The sequence below is a fragment of the Athene noctua genome, chromosome 5, assembly GCF_965140245.1.
Source record: "Athene noctua chromosome 5, bAthNoc1.hap1.1, whole genome shotgun sequence".
Lineage (NCBI taxonomy): Eukaryota > Metazoa > Chordata > Aves > Strigiformes > Strigidae > Athene > Athene noctua.
Genome location: NC_134041.1, coordinates 11,049,963 through 11,075,859, shown reverse-complemented (window position 1 = coordinate 11,075,859; position 25,897 = coordinate 11,049,963). Strand labels below are relative to the sequence as shown.

The window sequence follows — 25,897 nt, the reverse complement described above, 5'->3', positions numbered from 1 at the left end:
AGTGTTTCTGTAATGTGCTTCCCAATTCTTTCACTTCTAAAGCTGCAAGAATTTTTCCTTCTCAAAAGTGGAAGTGGAGTCCTTAAAATTATGTTAGTCTATGCTGCATAATCTGTTCTTCAACCATGTGCTCTGATAGTCTAATTTAGTAAATTGAAATCACGTAAGCAAAACTTTGCTCTTTCACTGCAAAGAGTTTCTTTATCCATTGTTTTGGAATGTTGTGAAAAAATTTTCTGTCCTTTGTATTGTATCTTGCTTTGGGGCAAGGACAAGGAAGGATCTCTTCCTGCAGGTATTTTTTGCTTCCTTGTTTAAGAGTGGTAACATAAACCACTGCTATTTTCACGTAGCTTGTCTATGAAGTGCAATATTAAAGCTGGGTTTTGGTGGATGAGTGAAATAAATTACAGTCTTATGAAAGACAACTCTATTGTTGTAAAGTTAAAACTTTCACTCTTCATTGTTTTGCTGACACAATATAGGCATAGTTCTTAGAAAATGAAATTTTAAACTGACCATGTTGTACTTAGGATTTTTTAAAACATAGTAGGCTGTCTCAAAACTGCACTGGATTTCTTAAAAAATACTTTAAAAGTGAGTACAGCAGTATATAAACCTTCAGAGTGTGATTGGAGTCACTTTCTTCAAAACATTCAAGAGCTGTGTAGTCTTCAGCATATTGCCCAAGTGTTTAATGTGCTTAATAAAAAATGGTCTCATGAAGAATTTTCCATATGTAATATGTACTAAGACCGTCTCCTGTAGAAGACAGCCTAGGTTCTTTCGTGAGTGCGGGAAGCTGTTACCTCTTTACCGTTCCTTTCATATCTTTGTGGTACAAGTCCTGGTGGGGAAGATTTGCTTAAGCTGGGATGGCTGTTGAAGAAGTGCATACGTAATGACGTGTTGAGAAGTAACACGTACCACTGAGTTGACCTGAAAGGGGTGTGTAGGCAGGATGTCGCAGCTGAGCGGATATTGTGGTAGAAGTAGGTGTGCCCTTCAGTGTTGGTGTTCCATGTGCTCCTTCAGTTGGGCTACTTTTTAGATATTATCAGATCTAAAAAACGTGTGTACTTACGAAATATTAAGAATTTGTAATTATTTTAACTGAGAAGAGACTCTGCATGGAGGAGAGAGGGAAAGGATAGGGAAGTGGGCACATTCTTTGGTTGGTAGGGGTCTGCGAATGTGTATAAATGGAGTGGGAAAAGAGATGTAAAACACAAGTTGCTTGTAACATGACAGAGTACTTTTGTTTTTGACTTTGCTGCCTTTCTTTACTTAAGTGCCCTGAATGAAAGAATATTCCTTTTTTAGCTGCAGTTCACTGAGTGTGTGTGGGTTAGGGGAAAGGTGAATGTGTATCTGAGGGAGAAGAAAACAAATAAACCCCCCAAAAACCCAAACCACCAATAAACAACCCCAAAACTCTGAACAAAGAAGTTCCAGTTAAAACACTTTTCATGTTAATCTTGAAATTTTAACTGCTGATGGGTATTCTTATTAATACATTAATCTTAAAATTGGTTTTCTACATACAGTGTTGTTCTGAAATTTTTTGCAGGCGAAAGAATACCTTGTTTTTACTCTCTCAAACAAAGAGAAATTCCTGTTTCCTTGCATGTGCTGATTTTATTCCAGTTGTTGATTTAGATGTTAAGTTAGTTGTTGACTTGGAGTAAAATTACTAGACTTACTGGACATTTGTTAGTGAGATAAGGTGTACCTTTCAAGCTAAGGACATCACACTAAACCATATCAAGACATGCGAGATGTTTGTGAAAGTGAAGTAGCAGCAAAGAAGCAGCTGAGAAAATTCCATGTAGCCTTATCCCTGTTCCCTGATGCTCTTTCCTGCATCCCCTTCCCCAGTTTCTCTTTTCTGGCATTTGTGTTGGGTGGGAGGAACAGGATGTAAAGAGGGTGTCCCAAAGCTGCAGTTTAAATAAGGGGTGTGCTCTGTTTCTATCTTGGGTGCAGATGTGTTTGGGGAATGATGAGCAGCAGCCAGGTGGGCTGGGTACCAGCTTCTGTGTATCTTCTGCCTGCCCTCTTCCTCCCCCTGCCCCAACTCAGCTGAATTGGTTGGAAGAGCAACTGCTATTGCTGCATCATCCTGACAAGCAGGACTGTGCTTCCCCTTCCTGAAGGAACCGAAGTGCACTGGTGAAGGGAAGACAATCATGGCAATGGCCTGTGCAGGGTGAGAGTGAGGGGAAAAAAATCTGGCTTTTGTAGGGATTCATGTCAGCAAGGCAGTAGTACATGGACTGTGGGGATGACCACTAGCACCTTGTGCATAGGGCCTTTCAGTAGAGTTAGGACTAGCTTCAAGGAAAGAGCTAGATATTGAAGGGAGCTGGGAACACTTGTTGGAATTGAAGTATAAGGAGTGTGAGAGAGTAGGCTGCATGAGATTTTTAACTAACTTGCTTGTAACCTGGAATACCCATGTTATTTTTTGAGGTGTGGTAATTTCAGACTGTCACAGTTAGGAAACAGATGAGATTTTAGATGTTACAGGGATTTAGGACAGGCCATATTAAAAGAGTATGTGTGTATGTTTCTGTATGTCTACTTATAGACATGTATACATATGTAACCATGTTCTCCCATTCCAAATAGAAACAGCAAAGACTTTGTGCCCTTGGCATCTGCAGCTTTCAGAGGCGTGCTGGGGGACTGCCAACATTGCAATTTAAAAATACTTAGCTTACTCCTAAGTACAAACAAAAGCGTGGTAGATGTCTTTTCACCTCTCCAAATGACAGAAAAACAGAAATAAAGGCTGCTGGAGATGAAGATCTTCAGTATCTTTGTGGAAAAGGTCAGAGGCAAATGAAAATGTGAGGTTCTTTGTTCTAAGATATGTATGAGGAACATTAAGATTAAAGCAGTTTTCAGCTCAAGCAGTTTTCTCTACCCCAGGTCACTTGTTTTCATGCCTCTCCCTGCTTTTGCATCAGCACAACTGTTTGCAGCTGTGTGATGAACTGGATAAGTGAATTGACCTACTTTAAGTTACTTAAGTCTCTCTTGATCTGGTTTAGACAGTGTGGAGACTGAATGTCTAACCATAACCAGAGGAAGAAATTGTATCAGGACAGTACCTCTCACCCTGTGAAAGGTGCACCACCAAAGCACGTGTGGAACAAAGCATTTCTGTCCCTCAAACAAATAATGAAGTTATTTACTGTTATGAGGTATCGATAGATGTCATGATTAAAAGGAGACAGAGTCTAAGAAAGGTTGAGAATGAGTGACTCGGAGATCAGTGGGGTTTCTATTTCAAATCTAAATTTTTTTTCATGTAAAGGCACTTTATTCATGTCCATCCTTCCTTCCCCCCCCCCCCCCCCCCCCCAAACCAAACCCAAAACCCCAACAAACAAACAAAACCAACTAAACTTGAAGTTTTTATAGTGTGTAGTCCTGGTCTGGATTTGACAGTTTGAGGCATAACACTGTAGACTGAATAAATTTGAATTAATGACTTCAGAATAGATTTTGACTGGAATCTGCAAATTTTAATTAAACCCCACAACTGGTAGATTAATTTTTGATGTAAACTTGATTTAAAACTATGTTAAACCATGTGGTGATATATCATGCAGTGTTTATTTTTTCTCTTAAGAGGTTTTTTGAGGATAAGCATGGCTTGAAGTGCTGTACAGCTAATGAGAGGCATTTGAAATAAAATGGAGCAATCCATTAAGACATGTGGAGTGTGTTGCACTACTGCAGAGAAAGGAGAACTTGACCGACTTCATCTGTTATGGGCTGTAACAGAAAGTGTCACGTTATCTTCAAATCCATATATGATATCTATGTTTGTAATTCTTTGGGTGTGAAATGAGTTCAACATCTCCAGAATAACTAAATGCATGAGGAAGGCACTGTGGTTGTGCTTGCTACTGTTCTACCTACTGCTATTTTGATTGAACATTACACAAAAGATGATCTCTATCCTAATTATTGTTTAGTGATACCTATGGACTTATAGTAGAACTGTAATTTACAGGAGTTTTGGGTTGCAATTGGGCATTGCAGAGGTTTTTTTATAGGTATATTAGCCATAGACTGAATAGAGTAAATAATCAGGAAATTCTGAGGAAATACTCTTTGTTTTAGCAGTAAATAGCTTGAATCAAAGCTAAGCCTGATTTTTTCAGTAGCCTCTTTCTCCATAATGTAAGAGCAAATAACTGCTGTAGCATAATTGCCTTTTTCTGACTATTATTAATGATATTCCTTACAGCACTAGTGTTCAAGGACCACCTTTGATTGGGATCTTGTGATGTGCTTTCCATGTAGATATGTGGCACAAAAGAGGGGGATTTACAATTTTAAGTGGGTGTTTGTGTGTCTGTGTGTTTTTTTTTTTTTCTTAAACAGTCTCATTTATCCTGTGGAGATTGTGTGTTTCAGAAAACAGATACTTAGCTGTCATTTACAAACTTCTGTTTGTTTTTCATTCTGCAGGAGATAACAGAGTCCACTCCGATAAGTTGCAGGAAGCTCAGCAATCCTGACATCTTTTCATCTGCTGGGAAAACCAAGCTCCATCGTCAGCTAAGTCAAGATGACTGCAAGCTACGAAGAGGTAGTTTGGCAAGTTCTTTGTCAGGTAAGCCATTTTGTAAAGACCGTATGACAATTCATTAGTATTAAAGATGCAGTATTACTTGTTGCCATAAAATAATTTCTTTAAAACTAGAGGTGATGTCTTGTTGGGAGGACATAAAAAAATTTATGTAAGAAAAAGATGCAAAAACCCCAAAATAGTAGAAGAGTGAAAAAGAGTCTGGATTTGGAGTGAAATACTATATATTGCCCGGAGTGAGCAGTTAGAAGCTAAGACTTAATGTGCGAAGTTAAGAGAGGCGAGTGGTAGAACTTTAGGCAACATAGTGATGCATTCTTACCTCTTCCAACTTTTAAGGTCAGCATTGAGGGCAAGCTTGCCTGCTTTGCCATATTTCTTACTGGGAACTTGACTTTTATATCAGGTTCAAACTGTTACTTAGTTTCTTTTTGGCTTCAGAAGCACTGTAGGCATTAGTGATTCAAAGTAAAAATCTTGCTTACTAACTAGATGTTTTTTCAGTTTGTATTAAGTTTGGTTTTGTTCTTTTTTTTTTTTTTTTTCTTGTGAATACAATCTTCAGCCTTGTCAGAGAATTAAGTTTGTCAAATGTAGAACCATGGCGTGAGCATAGTCTAGTAATTATCCAAAAAACAGAGGACCAAGCTCAGTAATTTTCTTTTTTTAAAGACTTCACATGTGGGCTAGGGGATGTTTTCACAACTGTTTAAAGCTGGTATCGGTCTGTGATGCTGGCATTAGAACATATAGAGTTGCATGATCAGTCTGGAATAAAAATAGCTGATCTGCATGAATACCACTGTTCTGTAGGGTTAACTTGCAGCCCATTTCCTCCCTAATTAGGCTGACTGTTCCCTTATTTGCATGTTAGTGTAAGAACAAGAAGGGTTGGAAACTCTCAGGTGAGAAGGGAAGAGGAAGAGGGTGAAACCACCCATTTTGGCAGCAGCATGGGCTTGACTTGAAAATACATCCAGTCCTGGTCCCTCAGCCTTTTATCAGGGGAGGATAAACATCTTAGAGTTTGAGGTGCTAGGTGTAAGAGAATTAAGTAAGCAGTAAAGTATGCACATTTTATTTTGAGTTGGCCTTGTCTTAATGTTTTATTTGTAATAAGTGGCTTGTTTCTGAAAAATGGAAACATTCCTGATGTTCTGCACTCATGTGAGTTTGTTCTCTAAGATAAGTTTGATCGCTAGAAGGGAATAGAAGTTATTAACTACGCATCTGTCAGCTGGTTACAATGGCCCAAGGTAGTACTGTAGTTTGTTTTTTTAGGGTGGTGGTGTTTTGTATTTTTTTTCCTTGACTAGAAATAAGCAAAGAAAAGTAAATAGGAGGAAGCAGGAAAACTGGAGAAGTTCTGTTTCTTTTTTAAAAATAATTTTTCTGTTTGGAGATAACATTCTTGTAGATTTTCTGAAATGATAGTGTTCTCTAGAACTTGTTTCTTCATCTTAATGACTTTTCAATCTACTATGGCCTGATTCAGGAAGGGGAAAAGAGCCTCAGCAAGATCAGTTTGACCCAACTGAATAAAGAAAATACAGCTGTTTAGATATACATATTTTAAATGTGGGTGCTTGGAATGTATGTAGGACTTGAGGCATGGCAGGGAAAGGCTTTTAACTTAAAGCTCCACCTTGAAAATAATTCCACCTTATTTTTGCAACAGAAGCAAATAAGTTTAAAGAGTATAGATGATTATGTATGCAAACTGGTTGGTTTAGATTTGTCTCTTGATGGAATTCTGTCTTCCTGGGTTCAGATTTTTGGGAACTATGAAAGGAGATATTGATAACTATATCATTTGGAGATTTAAATAATGGTATTCTTGCTCTCAAGCACTGGCATTTTGAACTGTTAGATAATTGTATGATTTGAATTGCTGTTATAGGATATCTTTGTTAGTCCTTTACTGAGATAAATACAGCAATGTACATTTCTGTAGTTCTGGACCTCTGCGGACAAGAGGATTTGTTGTATTTACACATAATCTTGAAAATGAGCAAACCATGAAAATCATGACCACAGCTGTAAGCAGCTTGAGTGGGACTGGGAAAAAGGTACTAATATACTGTGTCTCTGCTCACCAAAGTTGAGCCTTCTCATCTCCCACATGCTTTGACTCATTCTGTTGATGTGTACTTGGCCCATTGCTAGTAACTTTCACAGAGAATTAACATAAACCATTTGAAAAAAAACCCAAACAAAAGGACAAACAAAAAAGACATCACTCTCCATTCCTCACCCCCCTGGTGTCATGGCTAATCACACTGTATGACAGTCTTCCAAATATTGTAGCCTGCCTTTATGTAATTAATGTTATCTATCGCATCTAATTTTAATGTGAAGTTGAATTTGTAAAGTAGCTTGCTGCCTCTAAGAAAAAAGCATTTTTCTATAGTATATGTGATTAAAGATGTAGACTTCTTCCTGCTACTTATTGCAACAGATGTCTTAGTCCCCTGTGATTCCTGTTGTAGTATCTGAGCATGTAATAATTTGTTGAATGCAACTATCTTCACCATGCTTGAACGGATATGTGTGTAATTCAGTCTCAGTCCTAATTTTAAGGAAAATGGATATTACTCACATTTTGAAGATGGTGAAACTGAAGTACAGAGGTTGACTGACCGGAGTTAGAGGAAGTCATCTGGAAGCTAATAATGGAACCCAGATTTACAGACTTTTTCACTTATGTGTTTTTAACCGCAAGACTATCTTTCTTCTCTTTTTTTGTGAATGACATTGTACATAAAAGGAAACTGTCAAGCTTGATGGAGTCAAAATATGACCTACTTTGACTTTGGCTATTTCTCATTGTGGAAACATAATGCTTGACACTTTTCAAAAAGGAGTGTTATATTGCCTAGAAAAAAAAATGTGTTGAGCAGATCCCTTTAAATGATTACTGTATTTCCTGCAGTAAAGTACAATGGTGTGAACTTGTTGAGATAGGAACTACTTTTCTCACTGTGTATGTAGCATGGGAGATTAGCATCTACACTTAACAAATCGGATACAAGGGAGGACTGGGGAAAGCTACAGAATGTGTTGCTTTTAAGATAATATGATACTACTGAAGAGTGAAATTTTAAAGACAAAATATCCATCCATGGTTCAAAGCAAAACAATGTTTAAACATACCCTATATTCTGATCACAGCTGCATGAAATCTACTGCTGAATGTTCCGATTGTAGGAGAAAGTGGAGATGTCTAGATGGCTAAGCTATTTAGAAGAGGTAATACTTTATGAATGTATTTTCACAAGAATTTTAAAAATTAAGAGATTTTGCGATGTTAACATTGCCTTTCTATAGGGCAATAAATTGTTTAATTGACAGCAAATATTATTTCCTTTTTAAGCTGTGTGAAATATAGAAAGCTAGGAAATGATACAAGTCTGTTTTTACAAGGTTTTGGATTTACCCATTACCTCATAATGTAAATTGGATTTTTTGGAAATACTTAGTTATCAAACATAATGAATTCACAGGTAGTGTGCTCTTACAAGTTCTAACCTACCGAAACCTTTAAATTGCTTTTTTCATTAAATGCTTTTTCTCTACATGCAGTATTTTTCAGCATTGCATTTTGAACTTGCGAACTTGTTTAAAATCAAGCTGATAGTATTTTCGTTTTGTTTTTAAAGGAAAACAGCTGCTTCCCTTATCAAATAGTGTCCACAGTGGGGTGGGACAGACGGTATGGCAGCCACCTGGAGATACCTCAAACTTGGTCCGCATGAGAAATCAGTCTCTAGGACAATCTGCTCCTTCACTTACTGCTGGTTTGGTGAGTGAATCTGGGAATACTCATGATGATTTTGTGCTATAAATAAAAAGTGGTGTGATCTTGTGCTTGAGTTTTTACCTTGCTTTCCCTGCTCCCGATCAGTGAATGCAGCAGTTTTTCCTGTGGGCCCTTTTTAGGGTAGAGGGCGAGTTAGGAAGACGTGTTCATTCTACTTTTGACAAAAGCCAGGAAAATCAAGTGTGTGCGTGAAGAATAGTTTATTTTTTTAGATGATTCTTCTCAGTGCTACTTAAGCTGCCTGATACCTGAAAGAAAATACCAGTGGGTGTCTAGGGAGATGTGAGCATGGGAACAGGACCATTTAAAACAAATTTAATCGGGAAACAACTTTCTGAGTAGCTACCTCTGCCTGTTTTCCTAGAGAACAGTTAGGGGGATGAAGCTGAAAGGTGTAACTGTCCAAGGAATTAAAGAGCTGGAACTGACATCTGCTCTTCTGCCTGGTTTCTCTCAAAAGGTTTTGATAAAGTGAATGTATTTTTGGAGAATGTTGCATCTGCCAAATTAGCGTTTTCTAAGAAGAGAGTATTCTGTATGGGGGGGGAAACTCAGATGGCTCTAGTCAAGACTGAATTTAATACCAAAAGAAACATACATTCTGTTTGTACATGTTCCTTATTACCTCTTAATTATTTAAAATCACTGAAGTGCAAGGAGAAGAAAAACATGAGTAGAAAAAGACATTTGTGAGCAGTTGTATATGCAACAGAAATTGTTGGTAAATAGTAGACTAAAAGCAAAGCTAACATTTTTTTTTTTTGCCGAACATCCATAGAGTTGCCTGTATAACAAGTTCTTCTCAAATGAGGAAATTTTGGTGTGTACTACTTTATAGAGCAGCAAGTAACTGGGTAAACTTACATTACATTGTAAGAGAGTTTAGAAGCAATGACCCTTTAAGTAAAAGGGTGTACCTTGGATGTAGCCCTTAGAAATTTTTTTTGGATCCTAGAGAGTTTGGTACCACCAGGCTATGAAAAGAAGCTTAAATCTTTAAAGTTCAAAAAGGCATACATTTGTGTTACCACTAATTTCACGATGAACTATTTGTAGTCTTAGCATTTTCAGACATGCTACTATATTGAAATAATTTTGATTTAATTGCACTGTGTCTTAGTTTAGTGCCTGTTCAGTGTTTCCTTAAATTTCTATTCTTAGCAGGCGTTATAATTTGACTGTATCAACAGAAAGGGAAAATGCTTACATGAACTTAGCATCTAAGCATTTATCTGATGGGTATTAAAAAAAGTAATATGTTAAAATACAGGCCTATTTCCTAGAGGCGGGCAAATGCCTTGAAGCTTCATAGCTTGAGTTCATGAAAATAACTGTGCTTTAAAACAAAGAATTAGTTCTTAGATATTTAATTTGGAATACTATTTTGTTGCTTAACATCTGTGTACAATTCAGCAAGCTGCAGATGTGTTCGCATGTTACAGTTCTGAATATTACTAACATGATGTATTTTCAGTTTGTCATGGCAGAGTCTGTGCTATCTGTCAAATGTTCTCATCTGAAACAATGCCAATAACTTATTTTAAAATAATCTAAAATTCTCTGCTTTGTAAATAAAGCAGAGAAATGCAGCTGTATATCCAGTATTTGTCCCTCTGTGATGGTGTTAGGTACTGAAGCCTATGGTCACTTTCCTATCTCTGTATACTTTATGGCAGGCTGAATGTTAATTCCATTTGTAGTTAATTAAGCCAAGAAATTAAGAATTTTTATGTGAAGTGGGCTTCTAAAGCAATGACTAAAGAGCTGGTCACAAGATGAACACCTAATTAAGTGAGTCCTGGGATCTTGGAGCAAGTTACATGTTTGCAGCTGTTTTAATATCCTTGTGGTATTGAAATAAGTTTCACAAATTAGAATAGCAAAAGGTCTCTTGCCAGTATAATTAATCTCCTTTGAAAAGTAGCTCTATTAAGAGATGAGTAGGTTCAGTAATGCAGTGTCATTTTAATATACCAGCCTTGATTGCTAGAGCATTTCATTCTTTTATTATTTGTTATAATACAATAGAAGATAGCTAGAGAGAAGTGGGAGTGTGGTATGGGAAAGCCAGAATACTCAAAGCTATGGGCATTGTTTCTGCTCCCTCTTTTTGGCACTGTAGGTATCAGAGGATTTTCCTTTGCTAAATATCTTTGCTGGCATTCAGTAGTGTGGTTTTTTTGCTTTCTAACCACTACCAATCCTACACATTGTTTGTTGTTCTTAAATTGCATTCTTTTGAACTTTGAAAGTATTTGCAAAGCAAAAAAAAAAAAAAGCAATGGCAAATCTGTAGACATTAGTTTTCAGCTTCTGAAACAAGACTGATAGCTAGGCTGTTTATCAGTAACAACTTCAGAACTGGAAATACATTGAATTCTAACATGCTAAACTACATAAGCACAATTTATTGTTAGACGGAATCTTTCAGCTCATACATGTGTGATAGTCTGGATTAATGTGTCTGTCATTTGCCACTAAGATCCTTGACTTGAGAAAGCAGCCAGGGCAGACTGAATGCTGAGTACTGTCATTGTGGAGTGATAGATGTTTATCTGATCTGTGTGTCTTCTAAATGTACGTAGGGATTTCAGAGAATGACCTTCAGCTGGTCATCTGCTCTTAAGACAGATGGCTCTGGTCCTAGTAGATTGTATTCTGGTGGGAAGGGTCCTTTTAAATCCCTAAAATAACCAAGGAAGTAATCAGGGGAAAAAAGACATAAAACATCATTGTGGGCATCTCAGGGGTGTTTTCGGCTCTCAAGACCCAAATATAGTAAAAACTGGGGGCACTGTGTGTATAAGGAACAGAAGGATAATAATGTGGAAAATCTCTTATGATTTAGTTTGGGGGTTTGTTTATCTGAAATCTTGACCTGCAGGCATCCTGTTGTAAAGAGTTAGAACTTGGACTGTGTTTTGAAGATCAGGCATATGGATGCATTTTCCTATGAAGAAAGGCATGAAGAGCATCAGGGTTTATTAATTTTAGAAAAGAAAAGGAGCTTGTGAAGAGAAGGTTGTCATCGTTGTAGAGGAGGTAGGTTGGGACTGTGTTTCTTGCAAATATTTGTATTGACAAAACTTAATACAAATTAAATTGATTGCCAGAAGTAATGCCGTAAGGTGTTAATATTCCAGGGCTGGAGCATTTATGGGTGGGCAAGGGATGATTTTTCCCCTCATGTTTATTGTTTAGGAGTACTACACTAATTGTGAATATGTATTTACATTTGTGGAGAGAGATATGGGGTTTTTTGTGTGTGTCCTGTTCCCTCACACCCCATACAGAGCATCTCAAGCACTGTCTCCAGTGTTTTGTGAAAGAAATATCTGACAATGTGCTACCCATTAGGACTACATCTTACAGGCATTGCTCACTATCTGATGCCCAGAAAACTTTGAGATGTTCCAGGAATAAGAAACCATGTATATTCCTTCTGCCAACTGTGGTGATGGGAAAACATTTGTAGAAGCCTGTCAGTGGAAAGTTAGATAGTTTTGTGAAAGAGATTTTTAACCTTTAATTTATTTTTTCTAGCACTTACGGACTTCACTTTTCTAAAGTGCTCCCAATACTGAACTGAAACTCACTGTACTCCTTGAACAGAAAAACTAAACATAATTTTTGAAAATGAGGTTGAGGATTCTAGCTGTGTGGTTGCAGTTCTCTCTTTAGTATAAACCTTCTTCCTTATATTCTCTACCACATGGTATGTGGCCATTTCTTCATCTTCAGAGGTGAAGTCTGAACTGCTGACTAAGCAGTTGCTGCTCTATTAATTCTCATGCCAGACTTGCGAGACTTCCTTGTAGGGTCAATCTCCTCTTCAGAGAATAATTTCAAATTACTTACAGTTTTATATTTACTTTGTAAGGTAATGGTTAAAGTAAAATGAGACAACTGTGTATTCTCTGCTGTTGTAGAGAGTTCCAGAAAGTTCACCTTTCCCTGGCTGTCTTCTATAAAAAGTGGTTAAAAAAAACCTTCTCACATTTTGAACAAGATTGAAAAGGCTCAGATACAAAGATGTGAAATGACTGATGAGCCGAAGAACTTCCTGTGTTGAAAAACACCGAGATAGTGACGCTGCTCATTCATTCTGATTTACTCTGAACGTTGAGTTCCTCAGAGCTGTGCAGGTTGGGCAGTACTGAGTGGAATGGGGAGAATGGTCCTTGGTGGCTCTGCGAGATGATGTGTGTTGGAAACCTGATAACTGACATAGACTTCACACTGTGGCATGTTATCTTTGATGTCCAACTTGGGGTATGCTTTTTAGATGTAGGAGAGAATATTTACTATTTATTTTCTAAATTTTTATTCCTTTGTTTTTCTTAATTTCATTTTAGATATATTAGGAATAGAATCAACTGTATCTAAGATATAAACTTCCCATAATAGTGTATTTCCCCAGAGCAGGTTGATCTTCATTGCAAAAGGATGTACTTCAAATCTGTATCATTCTTGGCTACCAGGAAGAGTGCCTAGTTGGCTACAGATCTGGGCTTCTCGGTGGGACAATTTAGGTAATTCTTGTTTGAATTCATGTGAAAGCTAAATCCCATTGCTGCGTTTTTTAGGAAGGCTGCTGAGGAGTCGTGGTGCTGTCTGCCATCTGCTGGTGGGCCTCTGGCAATTGGCAGAAATTCACTCCAAGATTCAAGTGAGTTTTTGTAATAGAGATCCTGGTAAAGGTTAGTGATTTTACAGCACAGGCATGTTATTTCTGGGATTGTGTTCCACAGTAACGACTTGCTAATAACCTGGCTTTTTTTTTTTTTTTCCCTAAAAACATTATTATTTGGAGCTAATTATATAAATCGTTGTTTGCAATTTTTAGTCAGAGGCTGTGTTGCCTAATAGTGTTTTAGTCTGTGGCCTGCTAGGTGGTGCTGGAGTACAGGAGGTCTCAGTATAGTGAATTGTGTTTTCAACGCAGAATGACACCATTGTTACAGGGCCAACCTAAAGAAGAGCTAGAGATGTTTTCCTGTAGACTGTAGTAGCTAAAGGAAAACTTAATTCTGTGTTGATTGTCAGTTCAGTATAGAAATTAGTAATTCAAAAGTCTTGATGAGGTGCAGTGGAACTAGAAGTTCAGGCTTCTTTTAAACTCTGCTTCAAAAACCCTCTTAGTTACAAAAAAAAAATTATATCTCTGGGTCTTCTACTTAGTCCCTAGTGCTTTTATGGATTTCCTGTTGATTATTAAGGATCTCCACTTTATGCAGACATCTGGGTAGCATTGTTAATCTCAGTGCTGTGTTCTTGGAATAGAGTTTGTAGTGACTAGCAAGTACCTGACTAGCAAATTAAACATTAGTTTGCAAAGAACAATAGCTGATCTTCCGCTGCACTCTCCTTTCTGCTTGATGTGTGTGCTGGCAGTGAGGTAAGTGCATAGAGCTTAGGCTTCTATCTCTCACAAAAGAATTAGATGTAATCTCTGTCTTTTTATTAAAAATACAATACTAGTTGGGGAACAAATCATTAATGCCAGTTGTGCCTAGTGCTGATTGACTGGGTACTTATTACAGTACTTATTACGGAAGCAGACAGTTGAATCCGGTGAGAAATCTTCATTTATGTTTGTGTATTTTGAAACACCCAGCTGCTCTTTTCTCAAAATGTTTTGTCATAGACAGCCTTACTTTTAGTTTGTATTTTAGGTGGTAACATGTTGACTATTGAAATGTTGCTGAGTACAGCTGAAAATATTTTTGTCTAAGAATGACAATTAAAAGTATAGCTGATGAAGACCACAAATTGTTTTAGGGAGTAGAGAACTTTCAGTACGTGACTCTACAAGTAGAATTTCATATTTTTGTATTGTTAGAAAAGCAGAAGATAGCAGGAACTATGGTTGTATGAATTAATGGATTTTATTACTGTATGAAGTCACAGAAATTGTATTTTAAAATAGCCGTTGTAATAACCTGAGATGGGTAGTAAGAGGATTTCCAAATTAAGACCATATGAAGTCTAAGTTCATGCATAGTAATTTAAAACTTGCGTTTACTTAGGCTGCAAAGTCTAGGGGTGAATCTTTGAGAGTTTGAGTACCAATTTTGGAAGATGTGGCTATAAGGAGATAGAAGATTAGTGTCAAAGAACTAAAGTAGTGTCCAGGCTTGCGTTTGTTTGAAGGGACACGGTTTGAGGAAGAGGTAGGGAGTAAGTTCTAGACAGAGGGTTGTATGTATCGGCATGAGCTGAACGACAAAACTTGGAAGTAAGAACAAGGAACTTGGATCTGATAATGCAGAACAGTGGAGAATAAGGCCTTTGTAAAAAATAAAATGATATCGTAAGCAAATTGCAGAGGGGCTTCTTTGTATTTATTCTGAGCATAGGACAGTGTTTAGAGTGCTTGCAAAGACTTTGTCACATTCTAAGGTATCTCTGCTAGAAAAACTAAAATGCATATGCTACAATTCTGTGTATTTTCATGATGTGTTTGGGACACATGCTTCACAATGGCATTCAAAACTGATAGTCCTGATAGATGATTTTATTTTTTTTTTTTTTTTTGCTAGTTAACTTCACTGAGGAATTCCTGTGTATCTGTGTAAAGAACAGCAAGTAATTGTGATAATTTCTGCACTAAAGTTATATTTAATATATACTGTCTCTTACTTAAAACACAGTCAGCATCTTTTTACTCACTTCAGTTAAGTGAATTCCATTTTGGAGTGGGCTCAAAGGAGATTTTCAGACTTGAAAGAAAATTTGAACACCCTTCTGTGTAACCTGAGGCTTGTCATTATAGGATATATGAATTCATAAAACTTGCCTTGTGATAATTGTTAGGCACTAGACTGTCAGTTTGAATGATTGCAGTTCTCATTATCTTCAGATGCTGCATGTTATTTTTTTGTCTATGAATATGTTGAATTGATTTTTGGCACATGCAGTCAGTTCTGTTCCTGACAGCAGCACTACTGTAGGTATAAAGTGAGAAACTGCTGTAGTGTGCATGGAAAATTAGCTTTTTTGCTTGGGGAGCTGTGGGAATCTTAAGATAAAATATAAAGAATTATTCAGACTGTCTTGAACACGTCACCAAGTGAAGCTTTGTTCCATAAGAGTGTTGTTCTGTCGTTCTTACTGACCTCTATATGAAAACATACTGATGTAGACAATAAAAATTCTGGGGTTTAATTTAAAATAGTAAAAAATGGCTGTTTTATTTTGGTGATTTTTGGCAGGTATTACCATAGAAAGGCAGTGTAAGATGCCCACATTTAGTATTTTAATATGACTACCCTCTGTGTCTGGTAATGCTTCTGGTAACTCTTTCCTAGGATGTGATAATAGGAGGATCAGTCTTTAAACATGAAAAAGTTTGCCTAAGTTTCAGACTACTTTGTTGCAGTAATGCGAACTGTTTTGAGCTTTAGGACATTTATAAAAATCCCCTGTAACTCTTCAACTAAGAAGCAGCTTTGGAAATGCTCCAGAAATTAGTAGTATGATCTTCCACGTTTGACTCTTGTTTGGTATGTTTTCCTATACAATGTCATTCCTATACAGTGTCATTCTGGTTTATCTAGCCAAACAGTTTCAGGTCCAGAGACACAGTGATTACTTATTTTACCACGTGGAGGAAAATGGGAATGCAGTGGTTTATACGCCTCACCTCTGAACAGCTGCAGCTCAGAATCTTTCCTGAGTTAATCTAAAGCCCTTATTATTTTGAGATTACTAGAGGGGGAGAGGTGAAATCTCTCGGCAGAGGTAAGTGTAGCCTTGTAAGTGAAACACAGTACTAAAGCCTGAGACTTATGCAACAATCCTGATATCTGAACTTTGATAAACTAAGATACAGAGAGGTTAAGTCACTTGGTCATCAGTAAAACTGGGAGTAAAGTGTACCTCACAGGCTTTCTCTAAAGCTCAGTTTATTAATGCTTGGAAAATGTTTGAAGCTCAAATGGATGATCTAAGAAATAACTTACTGCTGCAGTCGCTCTATAGAGTGTGCCTGCATCATTCTCTTATTTCTGATTGCTTTAAAGATACTTAGATTTTAAAGTCAATTGTTCAAAAGCCAGGAAATACCTTGATCTCTTACCTGGCTTTTCTATTTTGTTATTGATAACCTGAGCATTTCTGCAGGAATTGTGAGTTTTAAACTCTTCACTGGTGGAAACTGCGGAGTCCTTGTGTTGTGAGAACATGAGGCATGAAGTCAGAAAAACCATTACACTAGCAAGCTTGGTTTAGAGTCAATATGTGTAGTTCTTCCCTTTGTGAATAGAGGCTAGAATAAATAATGACCAGGCTGTTTTATCAAAGCTTTGTTTATTATAGGAATAGATGAGGAGAATTCTTGTATTGTGGCATTTTGGATTGATCAGAATTTTTTTTCACTGAAAGCAGTTGTGGCCAACTAAGTATGTATAGTGCAAAATTTGCTGAGGGAGTGCCTTATGTGTTCAAAACAAACGAGTTTACTTAAGCTAATTTATTAGTAAATAGTATGGAACAACTGAGGTGCATCTCACTTTTGTTATTTATTGCAATGGCCAGGTTTCCATTTAAAAACAAAAAATTCTGTGTACTTCATGAATATAAAACACTGTCATGTTGAGACTATAGTGCTATTATGTAAAAAAGTGTGTCAGTGTGAACTTGAAGTTATTGTCAAGGGGGAAATGTTTATAATAGAGGATATAAAGATGTGTAGGGTTTCAGATCTGTCATAAAAGGATGTGAAATGTAATTAACCTAAAATAACCTTTAAAATATTTTTTGAACCTGATAAATTAAATGAGCTGTTGAGATAACTTAATGACAGATTTTAATTTTATACATTAAATAATATTCTATTAAGATCCTCAAGATTTTGCTTTGTGATGGAATCCACTGAGACTTAGATTTTGCACAATGACCTCATGATTCGGTAACGTTGTTAATATGTTTGGTGCATACTTCAGGGGTAAGGTCTAGGTTAATGGCAGCATTTGTTCTTTAAGTGCTTGAAGCCACAAAGCTCTAATTGAAGATATGAATGTTCAAACCTCATTATTTTAATGTGGCCATACAGTATAGTGACAGTAAAAGTAGTGATATGACAAACGGCTATGGCAGAGTTCATAATTTGTCCATGAAAACAAATTATTATGTGAAACTTGGAATTAAAGTTATTTGCCTTGGAGTTTAAATAAAACATGAAACTTCAGGTCTAGCATGGATTCTGTATTTGTCTTTGCTTAAAATTAGAAGTATTTGCATACCTTTAATAGAGAGAATACTGCTCTGTGATTTATTTGCACAAATACAGTGCATGCGCTAAATTTGTCATACAAAAACTTGTAGTTAGGTACTTTTGTTATGTATTTGTTTCAAATAGTTAAGCCTGCAGAGGTACTTTTGGCAAATTTGTGTCTTGAATTTTGTAACTATTGGTAATTGAACTAATTTAATGGATGTGCTCTTGCCAAGGAAAATACATAGTGTGTTTATCAGAGTATCAGGAATCCAGGGGTTGAAGACAAAGGTCAGAATGTTCATTAGTGCTTGTATTTCGTTAGTGTTGCTAACCTTGTTGCCTGTTTGCAGCTTTGCATACTGTGCTGATTCTAGTGTGAGCTAGATCACTTCCAAGATCCCACCTGTTCAGATGTACATAAGCTCTTCTTTCCCTCCTGTCGTCTTCCAGAAGTGTTTATTTCTCTCTGTGGCTTCTCCTACCTCCAGAAAACAGGACACCCACCAATCCCTCCCCCAGTAAAAAATAGTTATTTGATGATAGCCAGAAAAGTGAATTTGGGCTGCATTGTGCACAAGTATACTTCTACTGTGACCTCCTTAATCCTTCTCTACTGCAAATTCTTTGGGCTGTGGTTGGCGAATCTTAGGTGAAAGCTACAGAGTTGTATCTTGTATTACAGTTTTGCTGTTGCTCAACATTTGTATGTCTCTTTCTTATGATACAGTTACTAGTTCTAGTACAACCTTTATTTCTGTAGTGTCCCCTTGCTAAATGAACAATGTTCTGAATCGTGGCCTTTCAATCCATAAGATCTTTGACTCTGCTCAAATGACAGTATGCAATGTAAAATGAAGTTCTTGGGTATTATTAAATCTATCGATACCTATTTGTTTGGTTTTAAATAAGGTTTTGTTGTTTTGCCTTATAATTCTCTTATCGAACAATTTATTTCAAAAGAAAGTAAGATGTGTGGTGTTATGAATTTAAAATGCATGCATTTCTTAAAAAAATTTAAATCTTATTAGAACAAAATAGGCTAATGAAATAATTAGATAAATTTGGGAAGATAAACTGGTGAGTTTTTTGAAAGAAAAGAGGAACAATTTGTAACATGTGCACATAGAACTGTCTGAATTGAGAGGAAAAGTACCATGTCAACGTTGTCAAATCATATTGATCGGGCATCAGCATCAGTCCCGATTAAATAGGCAGCTGCTTAAAGTGGTGTATTTGACAATAGCATCTTTTTATTTTCTATATGATTACTTGCCTGCTGACATGTTTATCTTCTTGATGTAATTTACATACTGTGTTTAAAATGTTGCTGACTGAGAAAGACTTACACCAGACTTAGAGCAGAAAGCAAATCAGACCTTCTTATGACTGGTATGAGCATGTATGAACATCAAGTAATATCTGCAAACAAAAGAGTTGATTTTGTGTGCCAACTCGTTTCCAAGAGAGCACTCTAATAAATTGAATGGAATGTTTCTCTCTCTTTTTAAGTGCTAAAGGTTATTTAGAAATCACTTATATATAGATTAGATTTAAAAAGAAAATGGCAGCAAATCTTTGTATAAATGAGAGGTGTTGAAAACCTTGGGGGATCCTGTTCCATGTGGTTATTGTCACACAAATCTGTGGTACCAACTTCCTGGGGAAAGTGTCAGAAATAGATTAAAACCCGTTTAACTGGGGGGGTGCTTGGCCATTAAACTTGGCTCTACAATGATGTGATAGATATCCCTTACTGTTCTAATTGCTGAATTCCTCTATTTTTTCCATAAGCAAAAGATAAACTGCTGCTCTTCCCCTTGGCTTACTATAAATTGCAATAATTTCAAGGGAAAGGTGTGGTGCCTAACTCCTTCAATAAAGTACATTAATGATGCATGCCCTTCCATCTGCTATCTGACTTCTTTTTTTGTCCCATTATTAACAAGGCTTTTATCATCAAGCTTTGCCTGCACTGTATGAAATCTCCATCTGAAAATAGCCACGGGCAACCGTTAGTAATTGTTAGCTCTATTTTTCCTTGCACATCAGGAAACTTCTCCAGTAGTTTGGGGGGTTCAAAAGTAGGTAATCGCAATTTCACGTTCTGGAGCAAGCAGGGAAAGGTTGGATAAACTCCATTTTGTGTTAAGTATAATGGATAAAGTTGATTTAACTCCATTTTACGTAAGCTACATAATTAAGCTTATCTTTTCTATTATAAGCTTCTGCTCTGTGTTGAATCCTTTAGTTCAGAGTAGTGGAAAGTGTATAATAATGTTCACTACCCATAAGTGTAATTATTACATTTTTCTGCTATATTTTATAGATAATTACTTTAATCCTATAAAATACTCAAATTCAGACATGGCTATGCTGAGGACTGGCTGTCTCATTTACATGCAGTTCTGTGTCATAATACTGTGTCCTCAAAGTAGATGGGAAAGGTTAAGAAGGTTGGGGTTGTGGCTGAGTGGTGTTGCATGTTTAAAGACCCTCCTCCCTGCTGCCATTTGAAACAGACAATGCATCAGTGGGTAGCACAGACCACCTAAGCATAGAAACTTGGATCTAGTTAAGTAGGAGTCATCTAGGGCCTGTATGACGAGGATAGATGATGCTGACTGCCGTGTGCTGAGGAAGATTGGACACTGTAGAATCAAATGTCATTGGGAGACTTCAGTTACTTATATGTAGACTGGACACATGCCACACTGGGGCTTGCTGAGAGTAGACTTTACGTGTTCAGTGACTGTTTCATAAAACAGATCAAGCTCCAGCAAAGAGACCATGGGAGGACAGGTGACATTGCTCTTATCCTTAGCAGTGCTCAGTTCTGGTTCAAAATGTATATCAAAAAGCCACCCTAAAGACTGAACTATGTGTATATGCAGAGCTAAAAATAGTTAAAAACCTGCTAAAGTTGCTTTCATTTTCAAAAAGATGAACTGATTTAGAAAGAAAGCTTTTTGAAGATCAAGGAAAATCAGCTAATAGACTTGTATCTTTACATTCTTCATGGATCTGAGTTAAGAACCTCTTCAAGGCAGAGAAATGCAGTGTTTCCCCCCTCCCACCTTTGAATAAGAAATAAGAATGGTTAAAAGGAAAGTGTAGTGGTTAAAAACAGACTAAAAGAGGTTGTTAATTCAGTGAGTAGAAGGAAATAATGGCACAGCTTTAAAATAAGTGAAGAATGAAATGTGTGAACTACTATTTGTGTTGTATAGCCAGTTGCTTAAAATAGTAGCTGAGGACTGGAAACTGCAAGTGTGGTACCATTATTTTAAAAAAGGGATCCAGGAGAGATATGTGGAGTTGCAGAACTGCAGATGTTCCCTTCATGTTATAGTTGCCTGAACCCTAATTCCTGTGAGTGTAATTTACCCTTTGGTTCCATTAACACAATATTTGAATAGAACAGCCTTACCAAGTCACTCGGATAACCCTGACAGTGCTGACCTCACTGTTTATACTTTGCTATTACAGTATGTTTGTTATCAGTGATTTTATGTTTTCTAGGTCATCAATTAAAATGCTGAATAATGTTATATGCATGACTCTTCTGTTGACGCAGAATGCTCATATTCAGTAGTAATTCTTCTGACAGCTACTTTTAAAAATTCAACTGATGGGCAGGTTCTTAACCCAGAAAGTTTTGTTGTTTTCTAGAAATTCATTTTTTAGGAATGTAGTTTGCAGGCAAGTTAAAAGCTCTGAACAATTCTGTTTGATGTCTACAGTTTATCAGCAGAGGCAGTAATTTAAGTATGATGACCCCTACCTCCCTGATCCAAAAGTGCCTAAGAACTCTTCTCAGAAATTGCAGTGATTTATCTGCAACCTTATTTTTCCATAAAAATCTCAACAATTGATGTTACTTCTAGTTTTTCTTTAATTGGAGAAGTTGTTATAGGATTAAAATAATTATTTTGCCCAGGATTGACATCATCCTAGTTGCTCTGAAACCTCTTGGATTATCTTCTTACCCCTTGACTCTTGTTTGGCTGCTTAGGAATGGGCTTTTTGAATTTTCCTGTGCCTCCAGTTGCAAAAGAAGCTTTGAAGGCAGTACTGAGAAGGAAAAGGAGCTGCTAGCGTGGGAAATTCAGGCGCAGCGGACAGAGACCAAACTGCTAGAATAAACTGATAATGCTGATGTCTGATGACTTTGAGGTATATTTAGAATCATGCTGCTGTTGTGTTTGTGTTTTGTCCATTACAGCTCATGCTTTCCTTTAGTTGCTTTCTACTTCAGTGACTTCAGAAGGAAACCTTAGGAGACAGGGATTTCTTCAGCTTCATTACCTATTCTGGAAAGAGCTGCTCCTTGTCTTGAATTCCATCTTGACTGTAAAGGGTTGCATTCTACTATGAGATCATTCTGTCAATAAAGGCTTGTTTACTTCACAGGTTTGGCGGTTTTGGAAGGTTCCTTTCAATATTAAACCATCCACCTTTTGCATTAGCAGACTATTTTTCAGCACTGTGGATTGCTACTGGTGACCGCCAGTGTTTCTTCTATGAAGACCTAATGTTTTGGTAGAATAGAATTCTCTGTTTTATAATGTAGTTTCCTGTGTTAGTTTTTTTTCTGGATCCTGTCAGACTCAGTATGGTATCAGTTTTCTGAGAAGCTTCTTTTGTTGATGCATTTAGAAAAAGCTCTACTTCTTTCAGGAAAAGAATTTTCTCGAGGGATGCTGCCAAGACTCAGAAGACCAAGAGAGCTTATGGCTTTGTATTTGAGTGTAATCAAACTGGCACTCATGATCATTTTGTCTCTTTAGAGCTGGAACAGATCTGTAGATTAATATGTATTTTTGGCATTGACTTTAACCAAAATTGAAAATAATGGTGTAAATGATCATGATTGCCAGAAGCGTTGAGCAGTGGTAGGGAATCGAAGTTTCTGCAATTCTTCCTTTTTCTTTATAATTTCCAAGCCACTGGTCAATTTCATCAGGCTTGAAAAGAAGAAGAAATGTCAAAAATAATTATAATTGCAATTTCATAAGAATTGGAACCAACTAGGAGATACCCCCTCACATTCCCTGAGAGAGACAGTTCATTGTTTATTGTGGCTTGGCAGCACTGGTTGACATTCAGACATGACAGCTCTTGATTAGCTGGGGGAGATGCTGTCTCCAGTTGGGTGGAGGTAAAATAGGAAAGCTGGAGTTGCCTCTGTAAGGACTGTGGGAGGGAGCAAGATCACAAAAAGACAAACTTGAGTCTGTAGGAAACTGGGTGTCTTTAATTCTGTTGCTTGAGAAGCAGCTTGTTTATACTGCAGTACTGAAAGAATTTGACATCCTTGTGCTTTCAAAAACTTTGATGTTTGACCTAAGTCTGGGCCAGGTTGGAAGGACAGCTTTTGGAATGCTTCTTGTAATGCTTGCTTGTTGTCAGCTTGGCATTGACTTTTACTGTGGGATGGTGGGATGCCATTCCAGCAAACTGAAGATGTTTCCACGTGCTGCCTTTGCAGCGTTCTGTGGTTATCCTAAGCTGAGACTGCACTGAACGGTTAACACAAGGAAGTGATGTGTGTCTTTCCTGGACTGTAAATCTGACCTTTCAGAAAGAGGGGGAGGGAGCACTCATGTTTTGGTTGTACATACCGGAGCAGAACATACTTGTGGCATCATCTGCAGTTTATTTCTTCGCTTTTCAGTACTAAAGACATTAAAAAAATTAGTATTCTACAAGCTTGAAAGACAGACTATTATCTAATTGGCTTTTGGTTAGGAGGATACTGATTTCTAGGTCAATGTAAAACAAATGAGCATTTAAATTGAAGAGGAGCAGCTGTTCCAAAGCCCCTTTCCACAGTGCCTGGTTTTGTTAAGGATAATTATGTCTAATTTTAAATTATGATAGCTTTGAGTATTGAGCTTTGCCTTGTTACATCCACTAGCTCATTCTCCTTCATCAGTAAGAATGTTCCATCATGGAGCTAGGTTTCTGATTGGATTTATTTTTCTGGGCCTTTTAAATAAGAGAAATACAGCTTTAAAGATGGGGTTTTCAACACTTTCATGCCAATGTTACCATACTCCTATTTAATTTTTCAAGGTCTCAAAACGGAATGTTGTCTGATTCCTGTGGAAGGATACTGCTGGGAAAATACATATTTATGTAAACGTGTAAGATTTTTTGTTCATATTTTTAGCTTGAAAATGGGAATGTTAGACTCCAGTGCTGAAAAATCCAAGAAAGCTCTTGTCAGCCCTTGTAAGGAAACATATGCTAAAGATGTCTTGTGGATTACGTACTGCTTGTTTCAATTAACACACTCATATTCTCTGTCAGTTCTTGAGACAAAAGCCCAGGTGACAATTCAAATGATGCATGAAAATAATATTTCCTTTTTTGTGGTGAGCTTAGCTTTTTTTTAAAATAAAGAATAAAATATTTCAACTCTTAAGCTCAGTGTTATATTAGTAATTCAATAGGATGTCTGAACACTCTAAAGAACATACATTGTAAATATATTGCTGCAGCAATGAAGCATGTTTGCTTTTATGAAAGGTTTGTTGCTGGACACAGCAGTATTGTAGTGTCATACATAAAAGCTGTGTGTTTGAATTTGTATTGGGTTTGTGTGGCAAGGTTTTGTTGATGGGGGGGCTACAGGGGTGGCTTCTGTGAGGAGCTTCTAGAAGCTTCCCTTGTGTCTGATGGAGCCAATGCCAGCCAGCTCCAAAATGGACCTGCCGCTGGCCACATAATTAAGAAAATGAAAAAGCTGCTGCATGACATCAATTGCAGCTGGGGAGAGGAGTAAGAATATGTGAGAGAAGCAACTCAGCAGACACTGAGGTGAGCAAAGGAGGGGGAGGAGGTGCTCCAGGCGCCAGAGCAGAGATTCCCCGTCAGCCTGTGGTGCAGCCCATGGGGAGGCAGCTGTGCCCTGCGCCCACGGAGGTTAATGCTGGAGCAGAGGAGGAGCCCACGCTGGAGCAGGTAGATGCACCTGAAGAAGACTGTGACCCTGTGGGAAGCCCATGCTGGAGCAGGCTCCTGGCAGGACCTGTGGGTCCATGGAGAGAGGAGCCCACGCTGGAGCAGGTTTGCTGGCAGGACTGGTGACCCCGTGGGGGACCCACGCTGGAGCAGTCTGTGCCTGAAGGACTGCACCCCCTGGGAGGGACCCACACTGGGGCAGTTTGTGAAGAACTGCAGCCCACAGGAAGGACACATGTTGGAGAAATTCATGGAGAACTGTCTCCTGTGGGAAGAAACTCCCCCTGGAGCAGGGGAAGAGTGCTGCTGAGGTGGGAGAAGGTAGAGAACTCGGGAGTAAAGTTAAGTCTGGAAAGAAGTGAGACATGGCAGGGAAGGTGTTAAGATTTAATTATTTTTTGCTATCCTGCTCTGATTTGACTGGTAATAAATGAAGCTCATTTCCCCAAGTCGAGTCTGTTTTGCCTATGATGGTAATTGCTGAGTGATCTCCCTGTCCTTATCTTGACCCACAAGCCTTTTGTTATATTTTTTTTTTCACCTGTCCAGCTGAGGAGGGGAGTGATAGAGTGGCTTTGGTGGGCACCTGGTGTCCAACTGGGGTCAACCCACCACAGAACTGAATTTGGAGTAAAATGTAACTATATCAATAAATATAAAATATATGTGATTTTTGCATTTTAATTTGAAATCCAAGCATTTTTTTCCCCTGCTAGTTTTATTGAAAGAGGTTGTCTTCACATGCCTTTTAAAATAATGAATGTCACACTCTTTCTCTGAGAAACGCTCTTCGAGGCTCTAAGTCAACATGTCTTACTTCCTTTTGTTCTCCACTGACTAAATGTAATAGGTTCTGTTAAACAAAACCAAAAAAGTTTGAGAGATTGCCAAATTATTACTATGCATCTGCTTTTTTTTTGAGGAAAAATAGCTTTCAAAGGAAAAAAAATTAAAACAGGAGGACTTGTAAAAATGGGATGTCTGACACAAGTCCTGGAGGAGAGGAGGAATTAAAAATGTTTGTCATTGCACTGTAAATCTTTGAAATCCTGAAATAATTTATTCTTTTATCTTTCTTTTCAATTTTTGTTCTGGCTTAGCAGATAAATGTTGGGAAAAGGGATTATCTGTTTAAAAAATGAACAGCTTTTAACTTGTCTAGCATTTTAAGGGGATGACAAAATTGTGAGAAATTAATAGCAAAATTTGGTCTGAGACCTGAAAAGGAAAAATAAAAATCTGTCAGAATCCATCAGCAAAACCTGCTGTGAGACATCTCCCT

General features: G+C 37.5%; 1 protein-coding gene across 2 annotated transcripts in view; it reads left to right on the top strand.

Moving 5' to 3' along the window:
- MAST2 (microtubule associated serine/threonine kinase 2) overlaps positions 1-25,897 on the top strand; it is a 199,648-nt gene that overhangs the window by 18,311 nt on the left and 155,440 nt on the right. For both annotated transcript variants that reach the window (XM_074906296.1, XM_074906295.1), the window contains exons 2-3: positions 4,489-4,633; positions 8,269-8,411. In XM_074906296.1, coding sequence (XP_074762397.1) covers positions 4,489-4,633; positions 8,269-8,411 — 288 coding nt within the window. The remainder of the gene's footprint in view (positions 1-4,488; positions 4,634-8,268; positions 8,412-25,897) is intronic.